Source organism: Podarcis pityusensis (assembly GCF_964106645.2).
Source record: "Podarcis pityusensis genome assembly, chromosome: 13".
NCBI classification, from domain to species: Eukaryota; Metazoa; Chordata; class Lepidosauria; order Squamata; family Lacertidae; genus Podarcis; species Podarcis pityusensis.
Window position 1 is genome coordinate 4,130,282 of NC_138038.1, and position 24,856 is coordinate 4,155,137.

The 24,856-nt window shown below is 41.8% G+C and overlaps 1 protein-coding gene across 1 annotated transcript; it reads left to right on the forward strand.

Moving 5' to 3' along the window:
• Positions 1-1,679: 1,679 nt before the first annotated feature.
• TGFBR1 (transforming growth factor beta receptor 1) lies at positions 1,680-23,431 on the forward strand. The gene is made up of 9 exons (XM_080976833.1): positions 1,680-1,831; positions 8,911-9,162; positions 9,481-9,726; positions 12,439-12,669; positions 13,716-13,883; positions 15,870-16,026; positions 17,928-18,052; positions 18,138-18,268; positions 19,107-23,431. Exons 1-9 carry the CDS (start codon positions 1,687-1,689, stop codon positions 19,230-19,232), a joined length of 1,581 nt encoding a protein of 526 aa, XP_080832959.1. The 5' UTR covers positions 1,680-1,686; the 3' UTR covers positions 19,233-23,431.
• The last annotated feature ends 1,425 nt before the right edge of the window (positions 23,432-24,856 follow it).

Sequence of the window (24,856 nt, forward strand, 5' to 3'; positions counted from 1 at the left end):
AACAACCCCTATTTTTTGAACCCCAATTTAAGAAATCAGTATTTTGGGATTGTTAAGCTTTCTGGGGGTTATCTCAAAAAAACATTGTCTTATACAGAGAAAAATAAGGCAGTTTCTGAGTTCATCGAGAGATGGTTTTGTGTAGGGTATGAAAGTATAAGCAATTAACTGGGAAGTCTTTGGTTCAAATCTCCCTTTATTCACTGAGAGGTATTAGGCAAGCTACTGCTGTCCACTCTTCTGTCTGAAGCATAATAGACTTTATCTACCTGGCAGAGTAATTTGGGGGATCACTAAGATAATATATATGTAGCTCTTTGAACACCCTAAAATGCTCTATGGATGCTCAGACTTGAATTCGTTATAAAATTTAGCTGATTCAGACTAATCACTGACTCACTGATGATATTCTAGTACGTGGAAGTTCCAGGGCACATGTCAGCAAGGCTCTCACCAGTGGAGACGCCGCTTGGGCTCTGCCGCCTGAGGCAGCTGCCTCCGTCCGCCTGGTGGACAGGAATGGCTCGACGGGGACAGGACACTTGGGGCAGGAACCTCGACCTATCAACCTAGAAACAAAACTAAGATCCCATAAGGACAAGGAAGAATGTGTGTCAGGGGCAGAAAAAGCCCCTTTCCTGCTCACTTGCTTCCTCGGGGCACCTGGAGGATGACCTGAGCAGATACCTGCGTCTCAGCAGAATTTGAGCAAGGAGCAGCAGCCTCGCTTCCAATTTCGTCCAGAAACGGACTGGCAGACGGAGCCGCCGCCGTTCACACGCTGCCCAGCCTCGGCCAACCTCGGGTCCCCAGCTGCTGTTGGACTACAACTCCCATCATTCATAAGCAGCACGCTCGGCCGCCACGGATGATGGGAGTTGTAGGGCAGCAACCCCTGAGGGCCCAAGGCTGAGAAAGGCTGCGTCCCTCATCTGAGGCGAGGGAAGAGTCCGAAAAGGGAATTTCGAAGCGGGGCGGAGGCTGCTCCGGGAGAGGAGCCCGGGCGACGGAGGAGTGGGCGGCCTCTCCCCTCCTCGCCAGCCGGGTCTGCCGGAGACCTAGCGGGAAAGGGGGCGCTGCCTCGCCCGCCCCCCCCCCAGCACGGGGCTTCTTCGCCTCGCTTCAGATCCCGGCCCAGAGCATTTATTTGGGCTGGCGGTTCTTGGGGCAAAGCTAAGAAACGGGAAGAGGGAGGAGAAGCTTCGAAAGCGCCGCCAAGTTCCCCCCCCCCTCACTGGTGCCGCCTTGTCGCTTATTGATCTCCTCGCGCGCGACGGCGCTCCCTCAGTCTAGCCCGGGGGGGTCGCGGAGGCCAGGCGCCCCCTCCCTCCCTGCCTCCCTCCGGTCCCCCCGCGGCGCCCTCGCCGCTTGTTGTCCGGGCCGCGTCTGCAGCAGCAGCAGCAGCAGCAGGGGGAGGCGGGGCCGAAAGCCGCCCCCGGCCAATCAGGAGCTCCCCTCTCCCGCTTGACTGGAGGCAGCCTTTTCCCCCCTGCGCGCCCGTCTCGTCTGGCGGCTGAGGCGGCGGAGGCGCGGGCGGGCGGAGGCGCGGGCGGGGTGCGCGCCTGGGCCTGGGGGCGGGGCGAGCGGGCCGCGACTCGGCGAGAGGCGTCTCTCGCGCGCTGGCTCCCTGCGAGGGGGCGCGAGAGGGGCTGAGGCGGCGGCGGCGGCGGGGCCGGGACGGGGACAATGGCGGCGGCGGCGTCTCCTCCTCCGAGCCCGCGGCGGCGGCGGCGGGGCCCCTGCGCTGCTACTCTGCTCCGCTGGGCGACTTCGGCGGCGGCGGCCGGGCAGCTGCTGCTGCTCCTGCTGCTCCTCCCTGAGGCGACGACGGGTGAGTTGCCTGCTCCGCGCCTCGCCGCCCACCGGCCTCCGGCTCTCCCCTCGGCAACATGGCGTCCCAGAAGGGGAAGAAAGCGCCCGGGGATGGAGGAGGAGGGGGGGGGAGAACGAGGGGGCGCGGGCCGAGTCGCCCAGGCCGGCGGCCCTCGCGCCCTCACAAAGGCTGCTGCCCCCCCTTCCATTCGCCTCCCTGGGAGAAGAAAGAAAGAAAGCGGGCGCCGGCGCCTATAGAGTGCGCGTGTTTCTTGGGGGGGGGTGTGCCTTGTTTTTGTGTAGTATTGCACTCTAGGGCGCGCCCCAGAAGCCGCCCCCTTTGGACCCAGAAGCCGAGGGAGCCGCGCGTTGTTCTCCTTCGCCTTCCCAGCCCCCGTCCCTCCCTCGCCAGCCCCACCGGCTCCCGAGGGCAGATGCTGCTTGGCGCGGGGTCTCTTGGGCTTTGCGGGGGCTTCGCTGCGGTGAGGAAGGGGCGGGACGCAGTTTGGCTGCCCCCTCGCTCCTGCACCGACCGTGGGGCTGGCGCTGTGGCACCGATCCGGCCGTGTGTGTTCGAGGTGCAGCAGGAAGGTGAGGGTGGTGCCCCTTGGGATGATTCACGTTATCTCGGCACTTGGCTGAAACTTTGCGATCGAAACAGCGGAGGAAACCCGGCATTGTTCCCGCACCGTGACGGCGAGGCGCTGCGGGAAGCTTGCAGGGTACAACTACCGGTATCCTCGTGCTGCTCGCAGAAAAAGGAATGCCTGTGTTTTGAAGAAGTTTTTAAGCCTTGAGATTTAACTGATGTCCGCATTCATCCCAACTCGGTGTGCTTGCGGCTGAGGCCAAAACTGCACCGATGCCAAGAACCGCATTGAATCGTAAAAAGGATGGCAAAAATCATGGGAACTCAAAAGCCGTTGTGCCTGTTGCTTTAATGGGTGGGTGGGTGGTTGTAGAAGTTGCATCTACAGCTACTGATGTTACACTATTTTTGTAAGCAGTCCACAAAGCACTTCTAACCTACTATGATCACAGCTGATCTGTATGCAAAGACTGTACATATTGAAGACGCAGCACTTCAGTGTAACATCTTAGTGCAAAAACCTGAGTTTGGGGCATTGCATCCACCACTTGAGATTTCACTGCAAGCAGCAATGATACAAAATACATGATCTCAGGCATGACTTTCATGGACAGACATGACCCAATTTTGCAGTGCATATTTGTGTGGTCAGAAAATGCAGAGTAAAAAACAGATCTGACATCACTGAGAATTTTAACTGAAGAGTAGCATAGAAACATAGATAAATACAGTGGTACCTCGGGTTACATACGCTTCAGGTTACAGACTCTGCTAACCCAGAAATAATACCTCGGGTTAAGAACTTTGCTTCAGGATGAGACCAGAAATCAGGCAGCAGCAGCACGGCGGCAGCAGGAGGCCCCATTAGCTAGTGGTGCTTCAGGTTAAGAACAGTTTCATGTTAAGAACGGACCTCTGGAACGAATTAAGTACTTAACCCGAGGTACCACTGTAAATACATTTAAATGCATTGTGGCACCTCTGGTTCAAAAAATTAGATTTCAGTTGCAGACATTCTTGGATTCATATTTTATCAGTAGATTCCATACATCAGCCATAAAAGTGCAGTTTACATTTGTGCCCATAGATCAGGCATCCCCAACCTTTCGGCCCTCCAGATGTTTTTGACTATAATTCCCATCATCCCTGACCACTGGTCCTGTTAGCTAGGGATCATGGGAGTTGTAGGCCAAAACATCTGGAGGGTCACAGGTTGGGGATGCCTGCCATAGATAATACTGTACAAAAGGTTCATCCAGTACCTCACTGCATTGCTGTGGCCACCTGTGGCACATTGGTGAAGGGTTGCATGGAGACACCCAAAACTACCAGTTGTTGCTCCTTTGTGAGTGGCCTGCTTCCCTTGAGTGCAAGGACAGCCACTTGGAAAGGAGTAGTGACTGGTACTCTATGGCAGTGGTTTTCAACCAGGGTGCCATGGGGTGCCCTGAATGATGGTCATGGTTACCATGAGCAACACTGGCCTATGTCCTCCCCCCCCTCCTCTGATGCCTTCTCACGTGTCTGTCTCCCAAAGGCTTGTGTGCTGCTGGTTGCAGCAGCCCTGGCTACAAGTTCCCCAGGTGAATGGTGCCCATGGGGCTGGTTAGGGAGTGCTGGTTACCAGCAGCCAAGGTAACCTCAGACTAAACAAGCAAGCGGGTGAGAAAGCCCAGCCAGCCTTTGCTGTTGGGAATGGACAGACAAGTCCCAGGCCCCTGTGGGGCAGGCTGGAGGGCAGCTCAGAGACCAGGGGCGGCAGCAGTGGCTGCCCGGAGGATTCTCAAGGAGAGGAGGCTGAGGGAACACTCCACAAGGGGGGGGTATTCGAAAAAGGGTGAGGGGCTGCCTGCTCTACAAGCAAGGGGTGACATAACTGGGCTTTTGAGCCCCACAGGGGTGCCACAGAAAGAATGTAGTTGGTCAAGGGAGCCGTGGACTCAAAAAGGTTGTAAAACACTGCTGTACAGGATTGAATCCTCCTGTTTAACAGCTGATCAGCAGGGGGATTCAATCCTGTGCTGTCTTGGTGTGCCTGCCCTTTAGCCTTAATTTTTTTTTTTAAAAAAAACCTGCATATTAAAACAGGAGTATAAACCCCTTTAAAAAGACATTGGCCCCACTGCAGGACCGAATCTGGGGTGAGCTGGACGGCCACTGGGGCAGCACAGGCTGAATTGGCCTGATTTGGGAGCAACAGATCAAGGGTCACAGGGCAGATTGGGAGTCCATGCACAGTCCTAATGAGAAGAGAGAAGAAATAAGGCAAGATAGGTAACAGACCAAAAGTGCAAGAAGGCAGTGATACAGAAAGGCACCACTAAGTGACAGAAAGAAAGAGATGAAAGTACTGTAATAGAAAATGAGAGAAGAGACCGATGAGCTAGATGTGAATTTTTTTTGTATATCACGGATGCTGTTTTGGTAAATTGTAAAATTTGCCTAGCAAGACAATTCTCCTGTGGCACAGCCTTGCAGGGAGTGGAGTGAGGATGATGTGGCGTCCCTGTTCCTTCTAACTCTGTGGGTGTCATTGTTAATGTGTGTTACTATGGTATGTATTTTTGAGTTTTTATATTGTAAACTGCCTGAAGGGTGGTATAGAAATTTAGGGTTGGCATATTTCAAGAGGTAGAAATCTGGACACAAAAAGTTGAGCTTTTTTAGGGCAATCGCCTGATGCTCCCTCTGCCGCCACCCACACCAGAGCCTGAACCAGAGCAGCACGCACACATCTTATTTTTTCTAAAAAAAACAAAATACAGGACATTTGATTTAAAATGTAAAATTCCCCCTGGGTGGGCATGTAGGACCCCCAAAAGAGGACATGTCTGGGAATTCCCGGAAGTATGGCAACACTATGAAATTTAATAAATAATAATTACAGCTCTCACTTCCTGCAGCCAGACTACAGCTGTCACTTCCTGGGGCCCCATGATGGCAACCCCTGGGCAACCAAGTTGCCCACTGCAGTAGCAACCTCTTTGTTTTCCCACCACAGTAGTCACTTCTTTGTTTTACTCACCACAGTAGACACTTCTGCATTTTAGTTCCCATCACACTTCCATTCTGGGAGAAGTCTAGAAAGCCATAGAAACAAAATAGAAAGTGAACAGTGTTGTTATTCTATGACTCCCGTACTGCAGGCATATCTATGGGGCACTATAGGCATAGGTGGGACCTAGACCTATGGTCTAGGTGTTCATTGGAAGTCTCTGATACATCTGCCAATTTACTGGAAAGCTGCTTTATAGAAGTCTCAAGCAATTTTAATGCTTTATCTCAAAAAGTCTTCCCTGGACTCAGAGACATTAAGACAACTGCTGCATTGTTGCAAATATCCCCTTCTTGGGCAAGGTGATTGAGAAGGTGATGGCTGGTAATGGTCTGCTGTAGGAGTGCCTGGATGAAGTGGATTATCTAGCCCTGTTTCAGTCTAGCTTCACCTTGACTGATGGTTTTGTGTTCTGTTTTTTTGTTTGTTTGGAAGAGAGACAGGGAGAGTGCTACCTTAATTATTTTCATATATTGTGGCTTTTGATGCCATTGACCATGGTATCTTGCTGGCACTGCTCAATAGATAGAGAGTTGGGAACATGTGTGTTGTGGTGGCTCTGCTGCTATCTCCAGAACCCCCACCAGAGTAGCACTGGAGAACTTCGGCTGGGCCCCTTGGTGCTTGTTCTGTAGAGTCCTGCAGAGTTCTGTTCAATATCTATATGACTTTACTGGGACAAGTCAACCAGGGGTTTGGAGTGTTGATGATACCCAGTTCTCTATTCCATCTGAATGGAGAGGCAGTTAAGGTGCTGGACCAGTGTCTGTAGGCAATGACTGGCTAGATGTGGGGCAATGAGCTGAATAAGTTGGAAGTGCTGTAGAAAGTTGGGATTTGTGGGCATACCTTTTCCAGTACCAACCAGCTCAAAGTTTAAGATCTGCTGCAGTCTTGCCAATGAACACAGCCTGTTTGGCTTGGCAGTCACGTAAGCTAAGGTTTTCTCTGTGGTGGCACACCAATTGTGGAACTCTTTCCCCGCATAATTGTGTGTGTTCCCTGTATTGCTGCTATCCCACTGACAGCTAAAAAATGTTTGTTCAAGCCTTCAGGTGAGCAGTTTTTATGTTTTCCCAAGTTTTACATAATGGTTTAAAAACTATTTCTGATGGTAAATTGGATTATAGCTGCTCTGGGCTCCATTAGGAGGAAGTTTAGGGTTAAAATATAACAAGTGAGTAAATCTGATATGTTGCAACAACAGGCCAGGTAACAGAGCTACAGAGAATAGAACCAGCCCCTTTGGCAGACCCAGTCTCCAAAGCTGTCCTCATGTCTGCTCTGGCAACACTGGTACTGGACCTAATCTACAGCCTCAGTGGTTCATTTACCTGTTCATCTTCCAATATGATATATTCTGTTAAAGGTCATCAATGCCCTTCTGTATTCTACATAGGACAAACCCTCCCGGCTCTATGGCTGGGATAGTTAATGGGTTTTGTTTTTTGTTTTGCTTGGAGACCATATTGAGGGTTTTACTACCTGTCCAAGGGCTGCATGCCAATGTGTGCACACACTAGGGAGTGTGGTTACACAGAAAGAGCCTGTACATGTACACACTTACACACGCAGCAGAGTAGCTTGCACGTAGCTGTGCACACACAGATAGCTTGGCAGAGGAACAGACTCAGCAGCAGATAGACATATATTCAGCAGCACTTCTGCTTTCCAGGGCACTGCTGTTGTAGGAGGGTTCCAAAATTTTATGCTCCATTAATAAATGAACTTCCCCTCTACACCCCAATTACTTTAATTGCCTTGAAACTTAACCAATCAATTTATTCTGCATTAATATATTATTAACCCCCTCTTTCCTCTACATTGATTTCCTGTGAACATTGGCTTCATTTCATTGTGCCCCATTAAGACCTCCCAATTTTTTCCTCTTCATTGATTGATTTCAGTTTCCTAAGTTAAATTGGTTTCACCACAACATTAATTGCATTGCTTTCCATCTATACCCCCTTTCTTCCACATTGATTCCCTCTCCATTTCAGATTGCTCACTGGTAAGTTTTTAAGAAATTGCTGCAGGCACAGTCAGCTACTTCAGTGCTTCAGTTTGTCCCGCTGCTGGCTATCAGGACTGATCATGCAAGATTATCTCTCTTGGACAGTGTAAACATCATAGCCAGCTACTCAAAGCACTACTCATGGTTCTAGAGGAAAACGCTGAAGACAAGCAAGCAAGTGTTCACTAAGCTTTGGAAGATTGGAAGAGAAGTTGAGGACAAAAACATTTGACTGTACCTGCAGGGCAGTCAACACTGAGAGCACCATGGCAATTCAAAAGGGGGTAGGGTGTCAAAGAAAAAAAAAAGACCCCCTAAAAGGGGCCACTGCTCCTGACAGATCTAGGTGGCATGCTTTTCACATGGTATGGGGCTGTATATGGGCCACAGCTAAGCCATCGCTGCTCTATAAAAAATAATAAATGACCAGAAATGTGACCACAGAAATTGTAATATTCAAAAACCAGTGAGGAAATATTTCAACCTACTCACAAATTCAGGAAATCTCAAAGAGACTGTAGTGTGGAACCATGAATTACAATCAAGAGGCTCAGTGCTATCACTTGTGAACTGAATGAGATGAGGGATCCTTAACACATACGTGTTAATTGGCTTACCAATGTCAGAAAGCCTGCTTTCAAAATCTGCATTGTAAATTACCACTGTTCAGTACATAATTATCAGTGTTTTTTTAATGCATTTTATTTCCCTCTGACTTCGAAATCCCTGCCCTAGCCAAAATATATACCTGCAACTCAGGATAGCACTACATGCATCTGACCAAGTGAACAATGATCCATGAAAGATTATGCCATAATAATTTTTTTGTTCTTTAGAGTGCCACACAACCCTTTGTTCTTTTTGATGTGTTGTATTAGTACCATCACATGTTAGTTGTTTTGTCAAAAAACATACTATCAGTGCGCCCCAGGCCTGGCATGCACTCAATGAAGTTTTACAAAATATTCACTATGAACAGTTGACTGCCAAGCTATATCACACATTGTTTTTGAAATTTCCCACCAGTTTCAGAAATGATTTACAATATTATATAAAGGGATCCTGTTTGAGAAACTCAATTCATTTCACAGTTCTTTGGATTATTGTGAACCTATTTCATGTTAAGGTTACAAAAAACAACCATCTGAAAATATGTCTGGAATGCTATTCTTTTTCCCAGATGTTGGCTGTCAACTTACCCAAACTGATAGAAGGAATTCATGTAGAAACTTGTCTTATTGTTGCATACGCTAGCTGCTTTATCCCTGGATTTACTTGAAAGCTGTTTGGCAGCTATTGCACCAAATATGCATTAATAAATTTATGCTGTTATAAATTAGCAATTAGGAGTGGAAGCATATTTTGGGGGCCCTTGGATTTTGTAACTCCACCAGTGTTTAACATAACTAATATGAACATCTCTCTCCCCCCCCCCCCCAGCTCTACAGTGTTACTGTCTTGTTTGTACAAAAGAGAACTTTACATGCACAACAGATGGACTTTGCTTCACTTCTGTAACACGGAACGGAGAGAAAATAACACGCAATAGCATGTGTGTGGCACAAGTTGATCTGATTCCCAGCGACAGGCCATTTATTTGTGCCCCCTCAACAAGTGAAGGAGTTATTACTGTGCCACATTGCTGTGATAGAGACCTCTGCAATAAAATAGAGCTACCGATTCCAACCCCAGGTAATTTTCCCCACTCCCAATTTTGAAAGCATAATGTGAGAAACAATATAACATAATTTAGTTAAAATCAAAACAGATAGTGGAACAATCTAAGCATCCAATGACTTATTCACATGGTAGCATCTTCTACTCCTGTATTGCACTTTTGATGTACCAAGTAAGTTTACCTGAAAACGGGGAAGGGGGAATCTTGTCTAGATATATGTCTATAGAGAGATATTTCTGTTTTGTTCAAGTGCACAAACATATACAGGCATTGAATATATAACTGATAGGTTATTTTTATTTGTCTTCTGTGTCTCCCCATTCCACTTCTAGGTCCCTTCCCAAGAAAGCTGCCTTCTAATTTAGGACCAGTAGAATTGGCTGCTGTCATTGCTGGACCTGTTTGTTTTGTTTGCATTTCACTTATGTTGATTTTGTATATCTGCCATAATCGTGCCGTCATACACCATCGTGTTCCAAGTGAAGAAGATCCTTCTATGGATCGTCCTCCATTTATATCTGAGGGAACAACTTTAAAAGATTTAATTTATGACATGACGACTTCAGGCTCAGGTTCAGGTAATAAGAGTCTCTTCCCTCTTCCCGCTGCCCTCTTCTCCCCCCCCCCCATATACTAGTACATAATCTTCTAAAGGGGGTAGTATTGTTAATAGTGCAACACAAGCATAGTTACTTGCTAAATGTTACAGGAATAATGATTTTGTGATTGTATTTTACTGGGGTTGTGAGGATATAGCTAGGCAGAAATCATAATTAGTTTATCATATTGCCAGCAACTTGCAATAAATTCAGATTTTAATCAGATTTCAAACCAAAAGTAAAGCTTGTTTGAAGTTTTGTTTCAGTGCCATGCTCAAATGCTTTCTTCTGTTGCAGACAAACCCTACCTAAAAAATATAGATCTTGAGATTAAGGTAAAATGTTGTTGAAATATACAACATTTATTACTTCTAATATCTGCACAATCTCACCAAAATGCTTGCAATACACACTGGGGGATAAACAGTATGGCAGGATCTGTGCATGTATTGCCATCTTTTTTGATCTAGCAAGGAAGATTAGACCTCATTGATTAATGCTATGGATACCAGCCTAGTCCCATAGTCATTACAACAACTGGAGGCACATGGTATTAAAACCTGTAGAAAGATTTCTTAATATCAATAGGAAATAGTTTGAGCTATAGGCAAAAAGAAAAGGTCTCGAATGTCACAGGAAAATGTCTTATCTGTAATCTCACTACTGCTTCCTTCGCAGGAGAGCTAAAGTGGCAGATTATTTTCCAGTGCTCCAAGGCAGGTACAGGCAGGTTGGTTAATACAAGTGCCTGTGCATTTTGCCCCCTATTGTTAGTTCTATGAAGGCTAGAACTTGCATGTCCCATCCCCCCATGTTAAATGAAAGTTGGGGCTGCAGTCTAGCAAGACTAGAATCTGGATAAAACCTGGCCAGGCAGTGAGTGACACAGTGGGATTTTTCATTGCAGCAGCTATTTATTTTATTTCTGGAGTTCTGCTTCTACAGTCTCATGAAAAGATTTCATTACCTTTAATGGGGGGAGGGGTGGAAGGTAAATCTACTCTGCAAGTTTTGAGATGGGTGAAACAGTAACCAACTGCCCCTTGTTATTTTGGGCCAGCCCTATTTGAAACAAGCTACCTTCATAAATGGTGTTTTGACATTTCCTTTTTCCAAAATCCATAGTTAAGATTAACCAAAGTTTGCCTGGGTTTGGAGATCACAACAAACTGCACAACAATCTACATGCACCCATGTAGAACGTGGGTGGAGACTTTACCGCCTTCCTGCAATTTGTTGGACTAACATCTTGCAGCCTTGCTAGAGGAAAAGGGAGAGAGTGGGACCCATGTCTTGCTGTGACTCATCAACCATGGGTGACTGACATGTGGTTTTCCAGATGTTGCTGGACTACAGACAATGATCAACCACTGGCCCTGCTAACTGAGGCTGATGGGGGTTAGAGTCAAACAATACCTGAAGGACCACAGATTAGCCAGCTCTGCTCTAAACCACGGTTTGGTGTTTTTTACAAATGAGGTGAAACCGTGCACAGAGTAACCTTTTGGCATGTTGTGTAGTAGCTGTTTGCTCAGTAATATTCTGCTGAAGAGAGAAGTTAGAGATACCAGTTACTGACTAGAAAAACCACATCAATATTTAATTGAACAACAGCTGAGAAGGTGTAGTTCCATGCCTTTAGTTTCCAAAGGATGCACTTACTGTTTCAGCCACCAAAGACAGTCGTCTCTCACTTTCCACAATCCATTACTTAAAACAGAGAGTTCCTGTATTTGAAACTAAGAAAGAACTAGAGAAGATAGTTGCAAAGTATTTCTTGCTTCTCAGTTTTAAAAAGTAAAAAAGCTCTTCCTATAGCAAAGAAGGAGAAAATATTACTTCCATATGGTCCTTTTTGTTCCTACCATGAACTTTGCTCCTTCCATCTCCCACTGTGGCTACCATCTGAAGCCCAGATCAAAACCTGGGTCCTTAACCCAGCATTTCAGAGTGGGGAGCTCAACCCTACATACATATTTTGCCATGTTTACTAAAAATGTATTTGGGAGCTATCTGATGAAATTTGTGGAACTGTGGAACAACTTGAGGAGTGAGTGACTGGAATCTGTTCCCAGAAACTATGCCCTGTAATTTGTACAATTGCCTCTTAGTCACATTTAACTTGCATGATTTTAACTGTATGCAGTTGAAGACCTTTGGTTGAAATCCTGCAAGTTAAATGCAGGCAAGGCCCTCACTGTGCATTGACTTAGAAGCCTCAAGATGCTCCCACAAGATTCAAAGAATTACAGGAAATTGAAGAGCCCTTGCAAAAGCATCCCAGGCCTTTGGAGCCAGCAGGCTGAGCTCACTAGAGAGTGGCTCCAATGGTTTGAGTATATGCATTTTTATGTATATACAGAACCCTTGGAGCTCAACCCCTGCAGAAAATGCAGCTGTACTAAATACCAAGCAACATCTTCCTGGTCTCCTTATTCAGGAACTAACTGAAACATTGACACATCTCAAAAGCAATATAGCACTTTTTGGAGATCAAAGCTATAAAACTGATCCATATATCAGGAAAAGCTTGTGGTGCTCTATTGTGTTATTTATAATATTGAAGAAAAACGGGAAGAAATTAGTTATCTTGGATCTCAGCCATGAATAGTGATTTTTTATCCAGTCAGGTAGCTTTAAAAGTAACAAACTTGGTCACTGTTTTCAAAATAAACTATTTTTTTTTTTAAGGTTTACCTTTACTTGTTCAAAGAACAATTGCAAGAACAATTGTACTTCAGGAAAGTATTGGAAAGGGTCGATTTGGAGAAGTCTGGCGTGGAAAATGGAGAGGAGAAGAAGTTGCAGTGAAAATTTTCTCCTCAAGAGAAGAACGTTCATGGTTTCGTGAAGCAGAAATCTACCAAACCGTTATGTTACGTCATGAAAATATTCTTGGGTTCATAGCTGCAGACAATAAAGGTTAAGTTTTTTAAAAATTGCTTCTGGTCCCTTTTTGCTTGTTGAAATCTCATAATGCTATCTGTTGCACTTTGCGTCAATTTGAAGTAATTTCTACATTGGCTTCACATTAGTGTTTGTGTTTGATGTATATGCCCCATATTGATTTCTATTCTGTGAATCATAGAGTTGTAAAGTTCAAAGATGATGAATAAAGTGCTACCATTCTTCATCTCCTGGAAATACCCAGAAACTTGCAGTGAGGAAAAAATGTCTTCTCTTTTTTGAATGAAATGCTGCTCATATAATTGATTTAGAATTGCAGTGCACATTTATGAATCTGCATGGGCACTAAGATCAGTTATAGTTTGTAGGGCTGCCAGTAAGGTCAAGTAAGCTGGCAGGCACAAAACAGCCTTCACCTTGGTATTCCCATGTTGTAGAATTTCCTCAAGGGAAGCATAGTTGGTTCCTTCCATGTTAGCTTTCAGGTGGCTAGTTAAATGCCAAGTCATTACCCTGTTTTTAATGACAAAATTGTTTTAATTTGTTTCATAGGATTACTAATCTGAATAAGAATCTGCTAGTAACTATTTTGTGTTAGTTAAATTTTTTAGGTATTGATTGTACAGTACTTTCAAAAAACTTAAGATTGTGAGTTTCTAGGAATAGTCTTGGAAAAGGGCATATAATTTATTTTAATGAGTGAAGAAGAAATAAATCACCAGATTTCAAATGTTCTGGTGATCTTTGTATTTTCAAAAACAAAAAAATCATTATTCAGTTGTTTGCAATTACACAAACTGCTTAAATATCATTGACTAGATGATCCTTGGAGTCCCTTTCATCTCTATGATTCTATGACTTCATTGGGATTGAAACAGATGGTGTTTGCAGGATTACAGTTTTCACCATTTCTTATGTTTTAGCATCAGTAGATGCTAAAGAACTTAGTAGAAAGAGACCATGGTTAAATGAAATGCTTACCACATACAAGATAATAATTTTTATGTTTTGCTTTTGGAAATGCTTCATTTTATTTCTTCTGGGGTTGTTGTTTTTTCCAGATAATGGTACATGGACACAGCTGTGGCTGGTGTCAGATTATCATGAGCATGGCTCTCTCTTCGATTACCTAAACAGGTATACCGTTACTGTGGAAGGAATGATAAAGCTAGCTTTGTCTACTGCCAGTGGACTTGCACATCTTCACATGGAGATTGTTGGCACTCAAGGTAATTTACTAAATTAGTGTGTAGCATTATTAATATGGACCTAATAGGAGAAAAAAATCACATGGTTATGCTTGTGTTCTTAAGATTTCTTATATATTAAACATATATAGTGGTACCTCGGGTTAAGTACTTAATTTGTTCCGGAGGTCCGTTCTTAACCTGAAACTGTTCTTAACCTGAAGCACCACTTTAGCTAATGGGGCCTCCTGCTGCTGCCGCGCCGCCAGAGCACGATTTCTGTTCTCATCCTGAAGCAAAGTTCTTAACCTGAAGCACTATTTATGGGTTAGCAGAGTCTGTAACCTGAAGCGTATGTAACCCGAAGTACCACTGTATAATCTCCCTGTAAAGCACATTAGACAACACATAGCAGCCTTTTTGAGCAATTTATAACAGCATTTACTTACATTTGAGATGCCTCATAAGCTCTCATGGCAGTTTAGTTTCAGACAAAATATGTCTTTATATATCCCTATTTCTTTTCTAGTCTTAATTCTATATAAAACATACTTTGGTTAGTTTCCTGCTAATTTTGGGTTCAGATTTTAAAAATAGGGTTTTTTTATTAGTTTGCATTTTTAATAGCAATAGTAGAAAACACATCCACGTGTTCTGTCAGTGTAGTATTTCCCTCCACCCCAAGCAGAGGAATTAGTCATTTAATAAATTCCTCTCTATCATCTTATATGGGCAAATGTGAAACACTGAGATGCAACTTAGCACATTAAAAAGTGTATGTTGATTTAATTGAAATTTGGATTGTCATGCCAAGAGCAGTGGAATAATGGGGGCTGTTATTGGGTGGTTGTTACTTTTATTTTGATTATGTATTTTGTGGTTTTACGTTTTGATTTTATTCTGTGAACCGCCCTGAGACCTGCGGGTATAGGGTGGTATATAAATTGCAACAAACAAACAAACAAATAAATAATAACAAAGTATGCAATACAAACTACTTTTCCCAGTGCTCAGTAGTCAGTTCATCTGTCCTCCTCTCATATGTTGCAACTAAAATCCTGCTTGCCCAAGCGAGGCTCAAAGGCAAAGATGGACTAAAAGAATGCCAGTACTGTGTACTTTATGCATCTGGAAGCTTTTAAAACATTTTATTAATGAGGTGTATTTCAATATGGGATTCTATATTACTTTAGAAAAATCTGTATTTTAATTGTATTTTTAATTTTTTTTTAATTGCTTTTATTATTTCATCAAATTAAAATATTTTATTTTGTGAGATGCCTGGAGCACTTAGGTTATGGAGCAGCTATATAACTTCAGTTAAATAAATAAAGCTTCTTTTTTACTGAGTCAGGCCATAGGTCCAGCTTGCTCATTATTGCCTATGCCAGGGTTGCCAACCTTTGTGGGCCAGCTGAATTTTGAGAAAGTGCAATGGGCTGGTGTGAGAACATAGTATAACACAAAATAGCTGCCACATCCAAAGGGGCAGGGGGAAATGCCACAAAATGATATTAGCACGCTCCTCTTCTTAGCCACACCATTGGGGAGAGGGACCTTATCAGCCACTGCTGCACTCACAGACAAAAGGTTTTTTTGCACCTTGCCTTTGTTCAGAACAGATGGAAAGGTGGTTGTCTCATCCTGGTATCCAGGGAAATGTTGAGTTATGGTCTGAATGACTAGTACCCAAATTTGTTTAAGGTACTCAAATTAATAGGATAAGTAATTATTACAGCAGCATCAGTATTATTTTCATTGCACCTTTCCTAGGCACTCAAGAGAGCTTCATGTTGTATCAGTAACCGTGTTCATGTTTGTCAAGTGGTTAACAAAATTTATGTCCACCCGCCTTTACCTCTACAAACTCTTATACTTTGGTACCGTGTATGAAAGTTGCTTTATTTGTCTTGAACAATTGCCAAAGATCAGCTTTGAATTTCAATTTAAATGCATAATTAAGAAATTTCTAGGCAGATGCACTAGTTGATTAATAATTTTCTCTCTCTGTGTTTTTTTTTAACGCAGGAAAACCAGCTATAGCTCATAGAGACCTGAAATCAAAGAACATATTAGTAAAGAAAAATGGTACCTGTTGTATTGCAGATTTAGGCCTGGCAGTAAGACATGATTCAGCTACAGACACAATAGATATTGCACCAAACCACAGGGTGGGAACAAAAAGGTAAAATTAACACTCTTTAAAAAACAGAATATATTATATTAAAGAGACTGATAAACATAGCCCTAAACTTAAATGTACGGTTCCCCCAGGGTCTCTTGGAATAATGGAAACCCAGAAATAGTGCAGTATTGTGCTGTTTGGGGGTTAAGGATCAGTTTCCCACACAATTGTGAAGCTACATAGATAATTGCTGTTTGTTACCATAACTCACCTGACAGTGTAACTGGTGGTGTTGAAATATTGCTGGTGGTTGCAGTAGTGCCCCTTCTCCTCACTCCCGGCCTCCATACCTCGTTATTGATGAATGATCTAGAACTTCTGGATAGTGCCTTCTCTTAAATAGGTGATCGGAAAGTGCTTTGTTCCTTTCCCCCATAGTCATCTTGTTGATATAATAAAAACAAAATTACTGCAAAGGAGAAGAGTGTGCCCAATTTCTCAGAACATTTATTTTTCAGTCACCCAAACCTACCTGCCTTTTGCAGAGTAATTAGTGCTTTGAAAATCATTGTAAATTATAATGTAGATTTGTATTTTTAAACATAGTTGCTACTTAAGGGCAGCTAAGTGGCTAGGCTGCTTTAACCTGGCATGAACCTTGTTCTTGCAACAGCTGGTAAAGAGATAAACATCTATATGGACCATTTTATGTATGCCTATGTACTCGAACCTGTATCGCACATATGTCTTCACTGAACTATTACTGTTGGGATCATTCCGGAACACAATTACATACTGCAGATATTATTGCAGCGGACCTGATTACTCTTTAAATAGCAGTATTGCTTTGCTTATTTTTGAGAGATTACCAAACTCGAATAAAAGCCTGCTCAAATTGATCTAAAGGTTTAGTTGCCAAAATGGCAAGATAGTATGTAAAATGGCTTTGTAGTTTGACACACAGGTGCAGGGATTAAAAAACAAACAAACCAAGTGCAATGGTTACTTGTTACAAGTTTCACATTGCTTGGTTTATAATCTTGAATAGATCCTATTGTAGAAGTAGAACTAGGCAGGGAAATGGCCTTTTTTGGTGTGAAACCCAGAGGAACTGTAGGGAAACTTAAATAGACCAAGAAAAGTTCAGATCTTGAGATCTGTAGGTGAGCAAGATCCATGAAATAAGAGAAGCAGAGGGGGTGACATGCAATGGCTCCCTTTCTTGGAGGTTCCTTTACCCTGATATGACTTAGACTAGCCACATCTGCTTCCACTCTGGATTTCTAAATACTCTTCTAATAAAAAGTTTGAAAATATACAAAGCTTCCTTTTGGGATGACAGAAGGCTTGTGCAAACACTACTGAGAAGCAGGGAGATGAGGAGAGGTGTTAGAGTCCTCAGTAAAACTGGGAGGGGGGGAACTTTCATTTACCACACAACCTCCTTCAGCAGATATAGCACTGTTGTGTATGTATACACCACTTTTTCCTTTTCTGCCTGTGGTGGGGTGTTCAGAACGTCCTGCTTTCTTCTCTCTGCACACAATCTGCACCATGGCATTTTGAATCCTGTCAGGTTCAGTTGCAGAAAAACAAGTGTCTGTGCCGTCTTTGCGTAAGTCCAGTTTAGAGAGCAAGGAAATGGTCATGGAGCAGGAAGAGTCACACGTGCATAGCCCACATATTCAGTCACATAACAGGGTGTCCCTGTCCTGAAATGATTGGAGCTTCTGCATGCCTCTCAGTTATGCAGAAGCTCCTACTATAGTTACTTCTTTAAAGTCTTGGTTGACATGTAGAGCCAGGTCAATAGTGAGCATCTTGAGAATGTCATCATTGCGTAATGCCTAACTGGCAGAGTGGCTCAACTGTTTCTAGTGCCTAATTAAAGAGAAATAGAGATAACTGTGTTTAGAGACCACTGCTTGATAAATAAAACATACTGGTTTTCATTTTGATAGGTACATGGCTCCTGAAGTACTTGATGATTCCATAAACATGAAGCATTTTGAGTCTTTCAAAAGAGCAGATATTTATGCAATGGGATTAGTGTTCTGGGAAATAGCTCGGCGGTGTTCAATTGGTGGTAGGTACAAACAGAAATGAAACAGAATTGACTTCAGATTCTGTCATGGCAACAGTTAACTTACAACTTGGTTTACACATTTTAGGAATTCATGAAGATTACCAACTACCATATTATGACCTGGTTCCTTCTGATCCTTCAGTTGAAGAAATGAGGAAAGTTGTTTGTGAACAGAAACTTCGACCCAATATTCCAAACCGATGGCAGAGCTGTGAGGTGAGGTTTTTCAAGCTGTATCAAAATGAGAATATTTAAAAATGTATAAAGCAGCTTAGTTTGAAATTTTAAAAATAAAAACATTGAGTTACATACTCAAAAATGAAATTGATTGTACCTTGAAGGATACCCGTTCACCTTATGCCTTTAACATACCTAACCACACAAATATGAACTATATTAACAAGAATAGTGGTGTGGGGTGCAGAAAATTTCCCAGTGAAATTTTTTTATATAGGAAATTTTCAGTTTTTAGAAATGCATGATTTTATAAAATTACGGTAATTAGTAAGAGAATTGATAATAAAAATCATATTGCACAGCTAGAAGGAAATTGAATTGGATTGAAAATATTTAACTTTTCATGTAGTTATCCTTAGGAACTGTACATACTACACGCACAAGCATGTTAATATAGTTTTTCAGTGTTCTTTCTTAAAATTTTACGTGTGGAATAATAATTATGTTAATGAATGTTTACATCTTAAAATAATGGCTAGTATTCCAATTCAAATTATCTTTTAGATTCTAAAATTTCACAATGTTTGAAATTTTTTCCAAGTAAACCTTAAGAGTTTGTTTGAAAATAACATTTCAACCACACTAAGTGTACTTTATGGAATTTTCCGCAGACAGATATTTCAGTTCAACTGGCTAATGAAAAAAAGTTAATGCCACATGTTAAAACATTAATGCCACAGCTCTGCTTACTAATATGCCAATCAAATATGCTAAATTAAATACCAATTTTATGTCAGTGGAAAATTCATAGCACTGAGATACAAAAAGATGAGAAGTTACGGTATGAAAACTAAACTTCTGTTTCACTTCTTTACAGGCCTTGCGAGTAATGGCCAAAATTATGCGGGAATGTTGGTATGCCAATGGTGCAGCAAGGCTAACAGCTTTACGCATAAAGAAAACACTGTCACAGCTCAGTCAGCAAGAAGGCATAAAAATGTAATCTTGGAGGTGTTACTGAAGGAGACTTTTAAAGGACCATATCTGCACCTAATTTGTGCGTTAAGAAGGCTAGTTGTTCTACCTCACTGGGGGAACAGAAGGATATTCCTGCCTTTTGTACAAAATAGGAAGATCAGTTATTAGCCCAGGATTTCTACAGAGGCAGTAAAACTTTGTACAGCTCCCTACCTTGCACTATGGACTCCTCTTTCCCACGGACTCCTCTTCAGCTTCAGTAAAACATAAATTGGTTTTCCAAGGATTAACGCTGGTCCCTGTTTCGTTGAGAACATGAAGATGATGCTCGTGCACGCTATCGCACTGAAGGATATCTTGAAAGTTTTTAAAGCTATTTGCTTTGTTCATGATGGCACACTCTATATTCTGAACCACTCTTGGCTTGTTCTTATCAGATTGTGTAGTTTTTTGGCTACTAGGACACTTACTCTTGGACGTATTTATCAGGATTTGAAGACATTACCTCATCCACTCTGGAAGAACATATACGACATATGCAGTTATATTTTGTATTTCTGTTATTTTGCTTCAGAACATTACATGCCTTCAAAATAGATTGTACTGTACCAGGAAGTGCCACTTTTCAATTTTTGTAATGCACTTCATTAGCTATATGCAAAGCCTTTGGTGCTTGTAGAATGATAAAATATATCTTAACTAAAAGGGAATTTTATACTACATTTGGAATTCTTTTTACCAAAACCTCTTAATTCTGAAGACTAGGAATTTTAAGTATGTAAATTAATTCTGTGCTGTTATTAAAGTTGTGCATCACAATGAATTGTGGTGTCAAAAGTGGCACTTAACTTTTAATGACCCATAAAGAGTACTTCAAGATTCTTTTAAAATTTGATATGAGGGCTTAATCTGAGAAAATAAATTTTAGCACTCTAATGTTATCTGGGGCGGGGGGGTTTTATTTCTGCACAGACCCTTACCCATTCAAAGAACAGCGCTCTCTACTAAAGTGTCACCTGTTTCCCTGCTTCTCGAAGGGTAATCCATGTGTAAAAACATTGCATTTTGGCAGCCTTATTGTATGCAGTCCTCGTGTGCAAAGCAGCAGACTTTTCTTAGCATCTGTAGCTGTTGTGTGATCTTGCTGGTCAGGTCAGTATGTGCTTTCTTAACAGATGGTTGGCACTATTGGCTCAGACCTCACCAATTGTATATATCTGGAGATGTGTAAGGACTGAATCTAGGTCCCCATGCTCGTAAAATGTGGTGCCATTGGACTTCTCCATGCAGGCCAACTCCTGTTTGGTGGCAAGAGCTTCACATGTGGAAGTATTTGCACAGCTTGTGGCTCGCCTTGAAAGTCACTGCTTTGAAACCTCCATCTAGTATTATTACTAAATCACAGTTGGATAGTAATATACCATTTGTTTTCTGGTGCATACAGGTAGCTGTAAAATTTGCTGCTGGATGTAAATACTGTGTTACATCTAGAATACTGAAAAACTGTGCTTGCGTTTTAAGGTGTATTTTGGGTTTCATTTATGTAAATCTTACATCTGGTGCACAAATCAAATTTCTATTAATGTATCGTCAAGCTAGTTACATTTATGAAGAACCATGAAAAACTAAAATCTTTTTTAAAAAATACCTTTGATTTCCATAAAAGTTAAAATAAGCCAGCAAGCAAAAACTACCTATTTAAGTTTGTCTTTCTTCAACACAGACATAAATGAAAAGGTAAAGACTTTGCCCACCTGCAATTTTTTGCAGTAATGTAGAATGAAAATAATATTGGTTAGCTGTACTGGCAGCCCCCCGTTTTGTGCGCATTTGTGAAATTGTGTATAATTGAAACCCATTGAAAAAGCCTGCAGCTGCCCCATTCCTCCCCCACCCACCCCATTCTGCCCTTTTAGTGATATTTCAGTGATGTCTTTACAGTATTACATTTCCAAGTCACTTTCAGGTTCAGTGTGGTGCATGTCTACACAGTTGCACAAATACTGAATGTGCATAAATGGGGGGCTGCCTGCATACCAGTTATCAATCCTTAACTTCCCATGATTCACTCATGCCAAAATGATTTTTCTATTTTAGTCTAGAGGAAATTATGAGGTTAATTTTTTAGCACTTCTTAAAATAGACGTTGCAGCAGGAAAATTGTATATCATGAAAATTGTACTTTGTTATTTGTGGCTTCAGCTGTGATGATATAATTTTAGTCATGTTTTCCATTGATAATTTGTCAATATCTTTCGAATGAGTGCCTGTATATATTACATAGAACTTTTTTAATCTGTTGCTTGTAAAGTCACATGTAGATTAGGGATGGGCATATCCTCTAAGGCTTCCCTCAGATTGGTTCTGGATTTCCCCAATTCTGCCCCTAACAGGAAAACTTGTACAGAGCCAGTCTGAGTGGCTCAGATGGTTCACCTGTTCCCTTCCTTTGACTCTGCTATCCTATTGCCACCCCCCTCCCCACTGCCACTACCATCCCTTCCAACTTGCAAAGCACTTTCTTTTCTTTACCTTCAGGTATGGAGTGGGAACGGCACTTTTCTATCCTCTTGATTCACTTACCTGGTTTAGGACTGAAAGCAATGTTCCTTGGTAATTAAGGTCCTAAAGGGCTGTAGGTTGCCAATTCTTAACAGCCACCGCTTTCAGTCCTTATGCCCTGCAAAGCACATCAGAGTGCACCTGTTTAGAGATGTACAAACCATCACCTTCATTTCCCATTTTAAGGTAAAGCAAAATGATAGGTGGGGAATGTGCTTTGGGGGCTAGAGGAACAGTGGGGAAGGAAGCTGGGAGCCATTTGCTAACCTGGATAATAATCTTAGAAATCAGGGGTGGAAGTCTTAAAAGCTTGCTTCTCTTTGGAGATAATTTTTTAAGAATTCTAAAAATGGTTTCCAATTTAGACTCAGATTCACCATCACAACAGCTCTGATATGCATCTTTAAGCAGCTAGACAAGTATTCATATATTTTTCAGTTTTTGTTTTGCTCTTGAGAGTCCATGGGGACCAAAATATTTTGGCACTCAAAACATTTGAATGTTATACCTTTAAAAATCTGGTAAAATTTTGATGAAAGCTGTTATGTAATGTGTACACAGTACACATTTGTTTAATAAGGGTTTTTATAAAGTCTTTTTAAAAAATAGCATTACAGTTTCTGTTCAGATCTTGGACATATGATCCAATTGCTTACAAGACACATCAAAGGAACAGTAGCAAGCCTTGTTACTCAGATGTCTTGAGTGCTGTAACTTTAGGTACTCTTAATCCTTAAGAGTTGGAGTTTTATCAAAACATTTTTATTTGCCTTTTCAGATTTTTGTAGCCTTTCACCCCTTCATGTCTTGTAAACCTAAAAATATCTGTATATATGAGTGGCATAGTTTTGCAGATTCATACCTAGTAAGAGGCTATTCTAGCAAAATAACCATCTGTCAACTGAGTGCCATGGATCCACTTTTTAAGCTAGCTCCTTGTTCATACTGTGCCATTAAAATGGTTTGAATGGTACTTGATTTTTTTTAACATGTAAAAACTTGCTTTAAACTTAAATTACCTCTTAAAAAGACCAAGGTACATTTACCTCATTCTGTATATAAGGTTTAATATTTTTTCAGAACATTCTCAAGGTTGGCAATTACATGTCTCTTTAAAATATGAGTATTATATGCATAAACCTAAAACCTTGCTGGTTCTGCTACAAAGCTCTGTGTGTGCTCTTGAAGATCTGCTAATGTGAGCTTTCCTGTTGGCTTCGGAGATGGATGTACTTTCAAGGCTCTGATGCTGGTTTTGTAGGAGCTACGTGTGCACACTGAAGCATCTGCATGTTTAAACCAGCCCTGGATCAAGCTGATTGTATATTTTGTCTTGTGCCCAGATTGCGCATTTCTTTTTTCTTTTGTATTTTTTTTGCAAATATGTTCTCTGTTTTGTTGAAATAGCACCAGCTCTTTCAGAGTTATATGGGTAATGACACATACATTTTTACATTTTGGATGATAAATTTTGAGCATCTGTACAAATGTGTTACTTTTAAGCCTTACAGAATTGTTCATTGCCCCATTTATGCTTGATAATGTATGTGCAGTAGAGTCTACGACAGAGGATTGTAAATAGTCTAAGAATGAGTATTATTGTTAAGTGCTAACACTACAGTAGAAAATAATAAAAGCAATTATAGATTTTCTTTCTTCTTAGTAGATAACATACTTGTGCTTTCTTTTTGGGAAATGAAGCTGCTTGCTGTTCCTGTACATTGATTTGTTTTGATGCCTGTTCTCTCTGCCCCCTGCCCCCACTTTTTTAAGGCATAGTAAATCTGTGAAAATTAAACAGAACTGCTTAGGCTCACACCAGGGCCCTTTGAACAGCAGTCCCCAGCATGTAGTATCACAAACATCTATTTAAATTCCCCTACAGTTTAAAAAACGGATTGCCCTGCAGGGTGGGGGTTCTGCTCAAGGAGAAAATATCTATAGTCCTCCTGTTCTCAATGACCATTATTTGAATTCTGAGCTTGGATCTGTTGACTTTTATAAGCACTTTGATTTGACAAAAATGGAGGTGCTGGTTGGGAATAGAATTTAGTTGTTCATGGTGTCTTGAACTAATTAACATCTATCCAAACAGGTATATTTCATAAAATATCCTGAGTCTAAAATAGATAACCTGCTAGAGTTGACAGAAAAGTTTTGAAATAATTGCATTACCTGGGGGAACATCAAAATTTTAATATTACTGCTTCAATATATTCATTTTTAGGGAGCTATACAGTTGCCACTTCCCACAGCAATCCTAAGTTATGCTAAACAGAATGATTTGCCTTGTTGCATCCTATCCATTGTGCATTCTAGCCAATCTTGGATATGCTGTATCCTCTCATTATTTCCTGCATCACATTGGCCACATGTCTTGGGTATAAGACTGATAGGCTGAACTTCAAGCATTGCTCTACCCCATGTAGCTTAATGGCACATGCCTTATTTTCCTAGATAAGGCTCTTTTATTTCTACGCAGCCTTGATTGCTGTTCTAATTGGCTCAGACATAACTGCAAACATAACTGCACAGCTTTCAGAAACTTCATAGTGGAAGAGGTTTTATGGGTTGGGACTTAAACACAAGAGGGACCTTATGAAATGAATTGTAATGTACTAGTCTTTAATATCTCATAGAAATCTCAAGCAAAGAGCATACATCCATGGCTTAATCATGGATGCACTGCTATGTGCCAGAGTGGTGGTGAAACTCAGCTCTGTCTCATCTGAGGTGAGAAAAGCTGCCCAGGTTCTTGACAGCAGTGGGCTAGATAAGGGCCACTAAGCTGAGATTGAATCCTATGGACTTCGCTACCTCTGCCAGCCCTTCAGGGAAACATAACCATTGTAGTGTCCACTGGAAAAAGTTTTCTGACTAAAGGATTTGCTAGTAACTTCCTGATACCATGTATATTGCTTAATTGTATGGTAGAAAGAGATCCAGAACAATGCTGAATTTTTCTAGGTTTACGGCATAATGCCGTGCCAGTGTTTGTGTCTGGTTCTGGAGAGGAGAGGTTTGATTTCCACTCCCATCAAAGTACTCCTGGTTCCTATCTCTTGGTGTGTAGTTATATCCAGTGCT

Excerpts from the sequence above, each read along its gene's own strand:
- TGFBR1 (XM_080976833.1), top strand. The coding sequence starts at position 1,687 with ATGGCGGCGGCGGCGTCTCCTCCTCCGAGCCCGCGGCGGCGGCGGCGG. Across the intron at positions 9,727-12,438 it reads GACTTCAGGCTCAGGTTCAG|GTTTACCTTTACTTGTTCAA; the intron begins GTAATAAGAGTC and ends TTTTTTTTTAAG. Across the intron at positions 18,269-19,106 it reads ACCGATGGCAGAGCTGTGAG|GCCTTGCGAGTAATGGCCAA; the intron begins GTGAGGTTTTTC and ends ACTTCTTTACAG.